At 42.0% G+C, this 13,612-nt stretch overlaps 1 protein-coding gene across 1 annotated transcript; it reads right to left on the bottom strand.

Annotated features, from left to right (window-relative positions):
* Positions 1-1,032: 1,032 nt before the first annotated feature.
* On the bottom strand, positions 1,033-12,362 carry PSMG1 (proteasome assembly chaperone 1). The gene is made up of 7 exons (XM_031459712.2): positions 12,180-12,362; positions 10,911-11,017; positions 9,794-9,945; positions 7,984-8,046; positions 5,774-5,972; positions 4,587-4,723; positions 1,033-1,243 (listed from the first exon to the last, which is right to left on the bottom strand). Exons 1-7 carry the CDS (start codon positions 12,308-12,310, stop codon positions 1,169-1,171), a joined length of 864 nt encoding a protein of 287 aa, XP_031315572.2. The 5' UTR covers positions 12,311-12,362; the 3' UTR covers positions 1,033-1,168.
* Between the last annotated feature and the right edge of the window lie 1,250 nt (positions 12,363-13,612).

Consider the following 13,612-nt stretch of genomic DNA (forward strand, 5'->3'; position numbering starts at 1 on the left):
GGGCCTTGTCAAGGAGTACCTCTCACCAGGGGAGGCAGCTGGGCACTATTTGCCCAGTGGAATTTCAGAACTGGTACAGACCAGCACCTACCCTCTGTGTCCCAGTCTTTGCCTCTTCAAATGAAAGCATTTCTTGCAGATGGCTTGTCCCTTTCTCACCAGTGTGCACTGAGTGTGTAGTGAGCAGACAACTTGTCTTTTTACTTGGTAGATTTCTGTAGAAGATGCATCTAGACCTTACCTAGGTTACAAGACTCTGAACTTCAGGCCTGATACCATGGATGAGACATCCTAGGACACCCAAAGTACATTTATACAGTGGAATACTACTCAGCCATAAAAAAGAATAAAATGCCATTTGTAGCAACATGGATGGACCTGGAGATCATCATTCTAAGTGAAGTAAGCCAGAAAGAGAAAGAAAAATACCATATGATGTCATTCATATGTGGAATCTAAAAAAAAAAAAAAAAAAAAAAAAGACACAAATGAGCTTATTTACAAAACAGAAACAGACTCACAGACATAGAAAACAAGCTTATGGTTACCAGGGTCGGGGGGAAAGGCGTGGAAAGGGATAAATTGGGAGCTTGAGATTTGCACATACTAACTACAATATATAAAGCAGATTAACAAGAATTTTCTACTATATAGCACAGGGAACTGTATTCAATATCTTGTAGTAACTTGCTGAAAAAGAATATGAAAAGGAATAAATGTATGTGTATGTATGACTGAAACATGCAGTGCATCAGAAATTGACACAGAACTGTAAACTGACTATACTTCAATTAAAATAAAGATTAAAAAAAAAGAATCACCCATAGATCATCAACTTTCACAAACCATACAGAATTTTTGCACTCAAGTATATATTTTGACATATTAATAAACCTGTTGGTATCTGTAGCTTTTTAGCAATTTAACTATATTACCTTAAAATATTCAAACAAAACAATACTCCCACCTAGTGGATAAAAAAATGGCTTATTTCAGTTGTGAACAGTACCACCATAAAAAAGGAACTAAAACTACAAGGAATTTAAGGTAAGTTTATTGTTTTTCACTCCCTCAAAATACTTCCCTGAAAAAAGTAACCTACAAAACACTGCACGCTGCTCCCCTTAAACGAATGGATGGGTGATACACTACAAAACAATCTTCAGAATCATGTGTAAATGTTACTCTGAATCTCATTTGTCGTCATCAATTTCTTCAGTATCTCTGTGCTCTGGGGAATATTCTGGAAGGAGAGAAAAAAGCTGTTGAAATATTGAGGTTGGGAACTCAGTTAGAAGCAATGCACACAGGCCAGTCCCTACGCTATCGAGACATAAGCAAAGAAGTGCAGCCAGCGGAGCCAGCCGGCCTCTCAGCTCCACGCTCAAAAGGCACAACATCCAAGCGAGCCGACCCCTGGTCCAAGCGCTGCCCGAACAGGTGTGACCCCAGGGCCTCCCCAGGGGTCTGAGGGCCTTAGAGGGACATGACGTGCCACTCGGCGCACCCCTCCCATGTGAACTCACTTCCCTCTGCACCCCACTCCCACCCACACTCACGCCACTCTCCCCAGGCGCCCGGAACGTGCCCACTTCGTGCTCACGTTGCCTCCCTCTGCACAGCCCTACCCACTAGGAGCCCCCATCTGCCAAGTGTAGCTGAATGGCCACCTTCCCGGGAGCCTCTCCTCGGGTTAACCTTGGCCGCTGCTCCCCCCGACCCTGGCTGGCGCCACGGCCACCTGCGCCACCTCCAGGCTGTGGCCCACGAGACACTGTGGGTCCACACAGCGGGCACTTGAGAGAACTCCCCATGGTTACCCAAACAACACTTTCAATGGACAGAAACTACGCAGTGACCCAGGAGGACGGTACTTGGTCACTAGGAAAACAGCACTCTTCCAACCCCGCCCGCAAATCATCATGTTCAGAGCAAGAAATGGAAACGTTAAAGAAAGTTATTTAAATTTTCCCTTTAAATTTTTGCAAGTGAAACCGACAAAGGCTTGATCTCCAGAATATATAAGCAGCTCATACGACTCAATAAGAAAAAAATAAACAACCCAATCCAAAAATGGGCAGAAGACCTAAACAAGCAATTCTCCAAGGAAGACATACAAATGATCAAAAAGCATATGAAAAAATGCTCAATATCACTAATTATCAGAGAAACGCAAATCAAAACTACAATGAGGTATCACCTCACACCAGTCAGATGGCCGTCATTCAAAAATCCACAAATGACAAATGCTGAAGAGGCTGTGGAGAAAGGGGAACCCTCCTACACTGCTGGTGGGAATGCAGTTTGGTGCAGCCACTATGGAAAACAGTGTGGAGATTCCTCAAAAGACTAGGAATAGACTTACCATATGACCCAGGAATCCCACTCCTGGGCTTGTATCCAGAAGGAAATCTACTTCAGGATGACACCTGCACCCCAATGCTCATAGCAGCACTATTTACAATAGCCAAAACATGGAAACAGCCTAAATGTCCATCAACAGGTGACTGGATAAAGAAGATGTGGTATATTTATACAATGGAATACTACTCAGCCATAAAAACCGACAACATAATGCCATTTGCAGCAACATGGATGCTCCTGGAGAATGTCATTCTAAGTGAAGTAAGCCAGAAAGAGAAAGAAAAATACCATATGAGATCGCTCATATGTGGAATCTAAAAAACAAAAACAAAAACAAACAAACAAAAACAAAGCGTAAATAAAGGACAGAAATAGACTCACAGACAGAGAATACAGACTTGCGGTTACCAGGGGGGTGGAGGGTGGGAAGGGATAGACTGGGATTTCAAAATTGTAGAATAGACTACACTGTATAGCACAGGGAAATATACACAAAATGTTATGATAACTCACAGAGAAAAAAATGTGACAATGAGTGTGTATATGTCCATGAATAACTGAAAAATTGTGCTGAACACTGGAATTTGACACAACATTGTAAAATGATTATAAATCAATAAAAAAAAAAATTTTCCCTTTAAAGAATGTTTCTGAACACTGAAAGCTGACTTAAGCTCTACAGGACAGATGATTTAGGAGACTCGGAACAAGCCCACGTGTTCCCGGAGCGCCCAGGCCCCGAGCACCGCTGACACGAGCGGAACCTTCCAGCACCTTCACCGCCAGCGTGTTTCCCGCAGACGGCTCTGCTGCACCACTTCCCCAAGGCCTTCGCAGCGCACAACTGACTGGCTGCCAGGCAATTCTGCCATAAAAGATGAAACAGCCCGTTGACAGTTTGGTTTCACTGCTCCACTGACGCAGCACTCCCACCTTGACGTCACATGAATCTGAGCCCTCCTGGTGGTGTCCACAATGACCAGCAGGCCTGGCGTCTTAAAACAGTGGTTCATAACAACTATGTCCATAGACTTGATAGAAAATACCGTGCTAAAACTTACTGGAAGTGCAAAATAAGAGAGTATGAAGCCAGACCACATACTCCACCAGAAAATGACTGCATATCAGTTTACAAATCTGTCAGTGATTTTAAAGTGCAGAGTTAAGCCCTCGCTTCCCAGAGAATTTCAGAACGTCTACTGATGCACATGTGACAGCAGGCCAAGAACAACGAGGTACATACAATAGGTTTCACAAGGCAATGATACAACCCTCAGGTTACAAATATGCACCCCAGGATGGAAACGGATCCCGCACTTAAGGAAGAAATTTTAGCGAAAAAGAAAAAGTGCAACGCCGAAAGAAGAGCAGAACCAACCAGCCAATATATCTATGTATATACATGATCAACTCGGAAGTCAAGCGCTTAGGCACAATCCACAAAATAAAACCGGTTGTTTGCACAGTACTGTCATAAGTCTATGCACATTTAAATGTATTCAAATATTTAGTATTTTGCAATAAAATCTTTCTAATTTTGTTATTCATTCCTTTTGTTTCACTATCTCCTTTTTAACGTCCCTCTTATTTTCCGTTATTTTATCTTTTAAGGCAAAACTGTCTTTTAGACATTTAGTTATGCAGTGAAAATGTTTTTAATTTTGTTATTTATTTCTCATTCTTATGTCCTTTTTAACGTCCCTCTTTTATTTTTTATTATTCACAGCAAAATTGCCTCATGGCCAATTAGTTATATGACAAAAACATCTGCAGTGATTTTTCTGGGGAAAGAGCCCACAGATACATACAAACTGAGAGCAGGGGACAGGCTTATCTCATCTTCACACATCTAGTGCCATGCAAAATTAAGTGAATAAACACGAAGGTAATCTGACCCACACTGTGCTCAAAAATGCCTTCTCAAAAATTATACCTTCCAAATCAATCAGTTACAGAAACTTCTCGAACAGTGAAACCACATTTCAACACAGACATCTGGGATTTACAGCACTGCTCTATCGTGACAAGACATGAACAAAACATTCTCCAAGTTACAGAAGTGTGTCTGGAAGAAGGGGTGACAATCAAACTGCCAGACCTTTATTTAGAGAAAAAAGGTGCTCCACATGCTGCTTAGGTTTTACACGCACACCACACGTTCATGTTTGTTATTGAGTTCATTATAATAACTCAGCTATTAAGTCAATGAGATAAATCCTTACCTTAACCAAACCTTTCAGGCTTCTGGATGAAAGTACAGGCTTAAAGGCTTCCACTGTAATCAAGTCTAACTTCATCACATCAGTGTAACACAGGTACAGCACTGCAGGGATCTTCCATACTTGACAATAACTCAGAACTATGAATATACAAGAGAAAAAATCACTTACATTTTCTGTTGTATGATTTTAAAATTAAACACCTCTAAATCATAAAGGTTGCTTTTAAAAATAATTGTCTCTGTTGTCTCTCTTAAAGCATTTATTGCCATTTTGAACCAATTATAATGCATATTTTCTTTCAAAGCCAATTTATTTTCCTAAGTAATCTCTTGCTTCTGCAAGTATTATGTTTATTTTGCATTTCCTGAACATACTGCAGAGACACATTTATGTTAGCTACAGGATTAAAATTTTGTGGACTAAAGTAAAGTAAATAATAAAGATATAATGTATAATGTAAAATATTTAGCCACTTATTCTGGTAAACTTAACATCTAAAATTAAAAAAACCTATTACTTGTTAATAACAATGAATTCTAAAAAACATTTTTAAATTCTTAAAAAAACAAAACAATGAATTCTGTATGATAACACATTAACCACTGAAAAGTGACAATCATAATTTGATATGATGTCAGGGTATAACTGGTAACAGGAATTAAAAATAAACTATTAAAGCAGCCACCACAATTCCGGGGGGGTGAGGTGGTGGGCACAGCTCAGTGGTGGAGCACACGCTTAGCATCTACAAGGTCCTGGGTTCAATCCCCAGTCCCTCCATCAAAAAATAAAATAAATTACTTTTTTAAAAAGCAACTACCAAAATTCAGTATCTGAAACTTCTATTTTGACAATTAAAACACTCTTTACCAACTTTTCATATACAGTAATTTATGTCTAACACTGTCTTGCATGATGAGTTATCAGAGGCCAAAAAGAAACAGCAACTCTGAAGCTCTGAAGAGTTAATAACTCTTAGCTGCTCTCACATGATAACTGTTTGGAAAGTTTTAAGACTCAAACCAGATAAAAAGTCCAGCAACTATAGATGCTGAGGATTACCAGCAATACATTGGTATCAACCATCATTAACAAACTAGCTCAGAAAGATCTCCACCAGTCAAAGAAAGAACTAAAAACAAAGCAAGAACAAGACGTCATGTACACATTGCGAACTGTGACACCACCTGCAGCAGGAAGGTCATGCACAATATTCGGTTGTTCTAGCAGTGAACAGCACAGCGGCTCTCGGAAATTCTGCGTTTTTAGGGCTTTCAGGAAAGGAGTGTGAAGGCTGCTAGTTGATTCTGCAGTTTTATAGTCAGTAACGTGTCGACACGTGAGAACAGTTACTTGCATATTCTTCCTTGAACATGAGCCAAAAACCTAATACAAAATTGATTGCAAGTTAAAATACACATGTAATTTTGTCCTGGAATAGAAACATCCCTCCAATTGTTTACTTAACACCACTCACAGGATACACATGCCTCACAGGGGTGGAAGTGCCCACAGAGAAACAGAACCCACACTTTGCCACCCCCTCACTTGGGTTTGATCTTAATTCTGTCACCTTCCGGTTGGGTGACCTTCTCCCAGTCACTGTCCTCATCTGTGAACTAAGGACAGACCAGCTGCCTGAGGGAGTGTGACCTGCAGTTAAGGAAGTCAGGAGCGAAGACAGCAGAGCAGCTGTAACAGCAGCCAGGGATGCCACCCACAGGCAAGCCGGTCACTCAGCCATGAGCACCTGTTAGTGCGCGCCCTCGCCTCCCGCCAATGACAGCTGCAAATGATTCTTTCCGTTTTGTTCTGGTTTGTTTCCTTTCTGAGAGCGCTACTTGCAAACAGTATTGAGAACAGTGTTGCAGTGAATGGAAGTGACACCCACTCTTTATTGGATGTAGTGACGTGATTAAGATCTCTTTTAACACAGATACCTCTAAGAACCCTAATTTAGACTAGTGTTGTATCAGCAACAGAAAGTGTCCCCCTTTCTCTAATGCATGTATTGATGGGCCCGAGAACACTGTACTAAAGATGCTGCTAAGACCATCTCTTGCAAGCTGCATTCATAACAGTGTTGTATCAGTGTAAATGATTCTTAAATACATTTTAAGTTTATTTCAATTGTAGGCAAGTTTCAAGCACTCGAGGCCTCAATGTCCTCCTAAGCTGGTATGTCATGGGTATCTGAGGACGCTTCCAGCTTTTAAAATCTACGGTGACGTGAAAAAAAGCAGCCATCTTTTAAGGAAAAAAGGAATAGATTTTAGGTCACTGCGCCTCGTTTGAAAATATTTTATGAAGAGAAGAAAATGGCAGGGAACAGAAAATTTTATATTATGTATCATAAATGATTTATAAGGCTACTTTCATTATTGTGCAGCTCTGCAAATAAACACAAAAGTTAACACCGTACACATTTACCAGCAGGTGCGTCCTAAGAGATACAACATCACTCACAAGGCCTGATTTACCATCCTCCCTAAAACACTTATAGTCTGAAGCCAAAACATTTGACAATTCTGTTCAACTGTGTGCGATTATCAGGATTATGTGGCTGACATGAACCAAACAGCAGAGGGCCCCAAAGAGTATTATCTCCAGGGAAAAAACCTAAAAATTTTTGTTTTGGAAATGGATAATTTTAAATTTTTTCAAGTCAGGAGGAGAAAAGCTGTTCCATACTACAAAAATAATAAAACATTCTACATTCACAGTACAAATTAAAACAATAGCTGCCTACCCTTCTGAGATCTGCTGAAAGCTACAGACTTTCTAGAAAAATACACACATAAAATCACACAAACTACCATCAGAAGGTTCACAGGTCTTATTAAACAATTCCTCATTTAATATAATGCATTTAATAACTTTTACTAAATGTTTCTAAGAATACCAGTCTAGTTTCAAATAGGTGTACACCAAATTCCTATTGCTTAGGGACTTAATTGTAGTATCTATCTACAAAACACCTGCTTCTATGGCTGAAGCATTATGCTGTACACTACAAACTGACACAACATTGTAAACTGACTACACTTCCATAAAAAATATATATATATATATATATATATATATATATATATATATATATATATATATATATAAAGCCTGTTTCATGTGGATAATTTCAAACAAAATAATAAGGGAAAAATCCAACTGTTTTATGTTTCTATGACCCACAACTTTCAGCACATTCTGATTACATCTGCCAAATGAGTCCTTTTATTCTTTGTATCCTGTGACAAATTCCCACAATATTTTTAAGGGAAAAAGCAAGTATTTCCTCCGTTTCAGTATCTGGCTACATAGGTTTAAGTGTAAAGACACTGAACCTTGTAAGGTGGCAGCCCCTGCAGTCTCACCAGCCACCAGGCTTCGTCTCTCTTACCTTTTCCAGCCACTGAAACTGCTGATCTTCAGCGACGTAGCAGCTGCACTGACAGAGCAAAACCTGCAAATCATATCCCAAGTTCTTCATCAGGTCAAATAAATGTTACACACGCTCCAAACTGTCATCACATACGTATCATGTGAATCCTAATACAATCTTTGGATAACACTTGTTTTGCTTTATTTGCTATTGGCGTATTTATTTTCCTTTGAAATTTAAAATTTAAGAATCAAGCCACTACTTGTGATTAGCATCAGAATAAAGTGCACACTGAGAGCAACCACGAGGGCCGGCACTGGAGACTCTGAAGATACCACCAGTGAATAGTACCAGAATCCTCTTTATAAAACAGACAGTACCAGTCCTGCTGCCCTTCTTGGGGTCACACACTGTGCAGACCAAACTCAGAAAGCATTACAAAAACATGAGGTGCTGTCAGAGAAACGAAAGCAGCCTGACAGCACCTCAGCCCAAGCAGTGTCCTAAAACAGTAATGATGTCTGTGAAGATGGTATTTTAGAAACCAAGTTCCAGGCCATACGCTCGAAGTTAAAAAACTTGCAATGCCACATTGCCATCAAAGAATGAGATTCCTGATTATTAATGCTCATGGGATGTTATTATCCAGAGAAGTCAACCATGTCTTCCATTAAAATATTGCCAGAAACACTAACACTTAACAACACAAAGGAAGCACAAGAGGGAAAAAAGGGGCCCAGGGACAGGGGAGGGGAGAAGACTGGATATACAGTCAGCTACACACATGGGTTCTGAACAAGCAAGAGACACCTAACCAATCAATGGCATAACTAAACGCAGTAACAGAAATTTCTCCTACTTGACCTTCACAGTCTATTCGAGAGTGAACACTTTCCATTAAGGATCAGATAAAGAACATGCTTAGCTTCCTTACTATTTATTTCCTACAATACTGGATGTTTACAAAAATCTTTATGTAAACTTCAGTAACTTTAGATCACATGTTACAGGAACAAACTGTAAGTCTTATGAAAGCAAGTTTTGCAGTTCCCAAGGCTAACATTCGGTCCTTACTGTTTGAGATAAGCAACATTATAAGATTAGGGGACTACTGACTTCTTCCCTTGTGCGAGCCCTGCCCCTGGCCCCTGACCCAGCGTTCAGCAGCTGTGACAGGTGCTCTGTCAGACAAGCAGATGCGGAGACATACATCACCTGCCTGGTTACCTCACCTGCCTGACCTGCCTCCCAAACTGCCCCAAGATGCTGCTTTCCCTGAATGGAACCAAGGTTAAGATTAGGAAAATGTGATCCAATGAAACCACTCAGCACCAGCTACAGAGTATCTTTTATAACTTAAAAAATCCAGATGAATCAGATTAGGATGAAAAGTTGACATCAACAGAACTGTATATAGAATGCATAAGGCACTCATTTTGTTCAGTATTAACTGAGTTTCTGGGATGTCCCAGGCATTGGTTAAATCCTGGGTAAACAGCCACAAAGCAGGACTCCCTGCTTCTACAGTGTGAACACGCTTAAAGTTGCCAGCTTAAATAATTTTTTGAACAAAGGCAAGGTTTAGATATCTAATGTTTATGGTTTGTTTCTAAAAAATTTATCTCACAATTTCCTCAGAAGTTTACCAACACACTGTACAAGTCACATTAATATTTATACAAACAAAAAAGTGGGGTTACTACCACTGCCTACAGGCAGAATTCCTCAGCCCAAAAGCAGACACTAAGGAACAAGGACTTCACATGAACAGTACATAAAGGATGCCTAGGTACCTACTACATGAACATACAAGTTAGGTCCCACATACCGAGGGATTCGATTTTAGATGATAAAACACACAAAAAGCTTCTGTTGGGGACAGATGTATAGTATCCGTTGTCCTACACCATTCGTTCCAGAGTTTAGCACAACCAACTTCTTCCCAGACTCCTGAGTTCATGATAAATGATGACACAAATGCTGTGAAAAATAATTCACATAAGTTAGTGTTTGGTTCCACAAGTGGCACTTTCTATTCACTAAAAAATAAATCCAAGTTATTCTAGAATCTTAAGAGTTAAAAGAGCCATTCAAGACCATCAGCCTTACACCACCATCCTGCAGAAAAGGAAACTGAGGTCTCAAGAAGGTAAAGGCCTTGCCCTGAGTACAGACAATATTGGAACCAGGAACTGAGAAGACAGTTTTAGGGACAGACTTGACCATAATCTCACCATGTAACACTCTTCTGGAAAACATCAGGCCAGGAGAACTTTATGTAAATGAGTCAGCAGTTACTTACCACGTACCAGCACTAGGGATGCCTTCCAGGGCAATAAACCTCAACCGGAGTTCTCCAAGGCTCTCCTCTGAGCCCGCGAACCCCCGAAAATTACACAGGTTTGTGTCCTTGTACCTGCGTGTGTGTGCTGTTCTAGCTGAACTCTTCACCCTTCTGACTTTAACCTATTAAATGCATTCATGCATCTAAAGATCTCAGAGATTAAGTACTGAAAAATGTAGCGATAATAATTGTTATTTTTAGAGTTCTCATTATGTTCTCAAAGGAACCTGTTAGTTCAAAAACATTCAAGAGCCGCTGCTACCAGGGAGCCGTGTGCACATGCCTCCTGTCCCTCCCAGGCAAAACAGGCAGAGAAGCGTAAGGAAACCTGGACACTGGAAACAGTGCGTTCTTGAGTTTGTAAGTTCCTGAAGCCAAGAACATTCCCTTTAAATCTTATTTTTTAAGTTAACCAAAAAAAAAACCAAAAACAAAAACAGGGCCACATGAGCAGGGACAGATTTCAGTCAGATACAGTTACTCAGCTATGACTTTTTCTGCAAAGGTAACAGACATTTGAAATCTTTTATGATGGAGTACATAAGTAACTTCAGATTTTGCGCTTTCAACAAAATGTGTAATCAAAACCATTTCCACTTACCTACTGCATTATTTCCTATAGCAATTATAAACTTGGAGCAAGGATATTTTTCCAGCAGAGAAACTTCCAAAGATGTTTTTGTTTGTCTTCGAAGGAGCCGCACCTCCCTAACACGAGAAACAAAAGACATATCTAAAGCAATTTAAACATACTTAGTAACTTATTATGACAAAGAGGATACTGTATGTGTGATTTTGTAGTAAGTAAAATGCAAACTTTAATTTTATAAAGAACATAATTATAATCCTAAGGAGCTAATGGATTCAGTCAACGTCGACTAACAGGTAAAAGCATGCGATGCAAAGTTCATGAGGAACTGGACCGGAGGGACCAGGCTGTCCAGCTGACACGCTGATCAATGCATCTCAGCAGCCCTAAAAGTAGGACGACCGGGCATAGCGTGCATTAACGAACAGCAAGCACCATCTCCGAGGCACTGCTGCCAGCAGCACCCTGACCAAGGCTCTAGAAGGAAATTCCCTTTACAGGAAACGCAGGTGATGGACACACGTCTGCACAAATGACGCCAAGAGGAGGCGAGCAGACGAATCTAGAGCCGGCGTGGGACACCCTACAGGACAATCAGTCTCTCGGCAGAGGTGAAAAAGGAGGGGGGCTGCCCTAAGTGAAAGTAAGCTAGAGACAAAATGTGGGCCTTGGCAGGATTCTGATTTACAGAAACCCACTGCAAAATGCCATGTCTGAGACAACTGGATAAACCTGATCATGGACTGGCTACTAAATAGTATCCCCAAAGTATTATTGTGTCGGGGTGGTGACAGCATTCGTAAGAAAATTCCTAGATCGTCTGAGACGCAGTCTGAAAACTGCAGGCGTGAAAGGCCACGGCGACTGGGGCTCTCACCTCAGGGGTGGTGGGAGATAAAATGTGGCAAAAGCCTCATAACTGTTGAATTTACGTGACTGGAAGGGGCGAAACTGTTATTTTACTATTTTCTCCAATTTCTGTGTTTGGAAATAGTACTTAAAAAAAAAAAAAACCTATCTATCCATCTGCTACTGACAGAGAACGTTAACTGAAGTGCGGGGCGGGGAACGAAGTTTCAAGAGTCGTCTGACGTCCAAGAGCCAGACAGGCGAACCCGCGCACCGGGAGACGCACCGCGCCCGCAGGGAGCGAGCGGCACCCACGCGGCACGAAGGGAGAAGCCGCCCCTCCGCCGAGCCCGCCGCCGCCTCCACGCCCGGGGCCGGTTCCGCCCGGGCAGAGCGCGGCCGCCAACCGCGCCGCCGCGCCCGGGACCTCACCTCTTCCGCGCCAGCTGCCGCCGGACCTCCCTGTCTTCAGGCGTCTCCCGCCTCCCCTCCTCGTCCTCCTCCTCGTCCTCGGTCCCGGCTCGGCAAGGCGCCCGCACCACCTCCCCGAAGAACGTGGCCATCACCTCCCTCACCTTCTGCTAACTGCGGCGCCACAGGAAGCGCATGCGCCTTGCGCACGCGCCCCTGAAGGCCGCCGGGCACACCCCGCACGCCACGCCCCTAAACAACGCCACGCCCCCAAGCAACGCCACGCCCCCCCCTACGTCCCCGCGCATGCACTCATGGCAAACCCAGCATTTTTTTTCCGCCCCGCAGCGGGGCCACCGAGAAATCGGATGACTCCAGGCTAGAGAAACAAGACACTAGAGGCGGGCCGGGGGTGGGGGTTGGGGGGGTGCGGGCAGGGGGCGGGGCCTCCTGTCCTGGCAGGTAACGGACTTGCGGAGAGAAGGTGTTCAGCCGCCGCGGCCCCTGCCTGACGCTGCAGGAAGAGGCCAGCCCGGTTGCCTTTCCTTCCTTAACTCCTTCTCCGTTTTGTTCTCTGTTAGGAGTGACAGGGTGAGCTTTGGTTTATTAAGCACCCGGCTCCAAACTGCGACCGCCCCCAGGTAGGTGCCGGCTCCCGGGCCCGGCGCGTCCTCGGGACAGTGGACAGAGTGCGGGTGGTAGGGCAGGAAGAAATACATTGCTTCGTGATGCTGTAAAAATGAGCCTTTACTCTGGCAATAGGAAATCATATTTCAAAATTTGATGATTGTCAAGCTGATCTAAAAGATTTCATGAGAATGCAAAAATAGTTGCTGCTTTTTTAAAACCTGGCCATTTCTAGTACAAAATTTGCTTTCTCTTTAAATAGCCTCTCAGTAATAAGCAAAGTATGTAATGGTTTTTGAATTGGTTCTCATCTTTCAAATTTGCTGAAACACAAAGTTAACGGAGCACTAATCCAAGCAGGAGAGGAAAGGGGACACTGTAACATAGTTTAAATGAAAATATCGAATATTGCAACGAAAAAAATAGCATTTACCTAGATTTAGTTGTGCTGAAACTAGAGGGCATTGCTTACATTCTGGAACCCTATCAATAGTCACAAAGTTAAGTACTGATTTAGGATTAGGAAGCCTCGAGATGAAAAAAAATCTCAGAAATCTGTTGCTGGAAACATCTTGTTTTAAGGTGTGGGTAAACAATGATCAACAAATGCATTTACATAAAATTAGTATTTAGCAACTTTGCGCATTACTGCAAAATAATATATTGGGTTTTGAAGCAAAATTTGAACATTTAAGGATAAACAATACGACCAATTGACCAAATAAGATTATAACAGTAAGAGCTTAGGAAACTTTGGGTATAGTTAGTGAGCTAGGAATAAACGAGATTACCAGTGCAATATTTTAAAACTGCGTTAAGACTCCTGG

Source organism: Camelus dromedarius, chromosome 2 (assembly GCF_036321535.1).
Source record: "Camelus dromedarius isolate mCamDro1 chromosome 2, mCamDro1.pat, whole genome shotgun sequence".
Taxonomy (NCBI): Eukaryota; Metazoa; Chordata; class Mammalia; order Artiodactyla; family Camelidae; genus Camelus; species Camelus dromedarius.

Coding starts and splice junctions, on each gene's coding strand:
- PSMG1 (XM_031459712.2), bottom strand. CDS start 12,310: ATGGCCACGTTCTTCGGGGAGGTGGTGCGGGCGCCTTGCCGAGCCGGG. Junction 11,018..12,179: donor CGGCAGCTGGCGCGGAAGAG/GTGAGGTCCCGG, acceptor TTCTCGTGTTAG/GGAGGTGCGGCTCCTTCGAA. Junction 4,724..5,773: donor GCATGACCTTCCTGCTGCAG/GTGGTGTCACAG, acceptor GTATATTCATAG/TTCTGAGTTATTGTCAAGTA.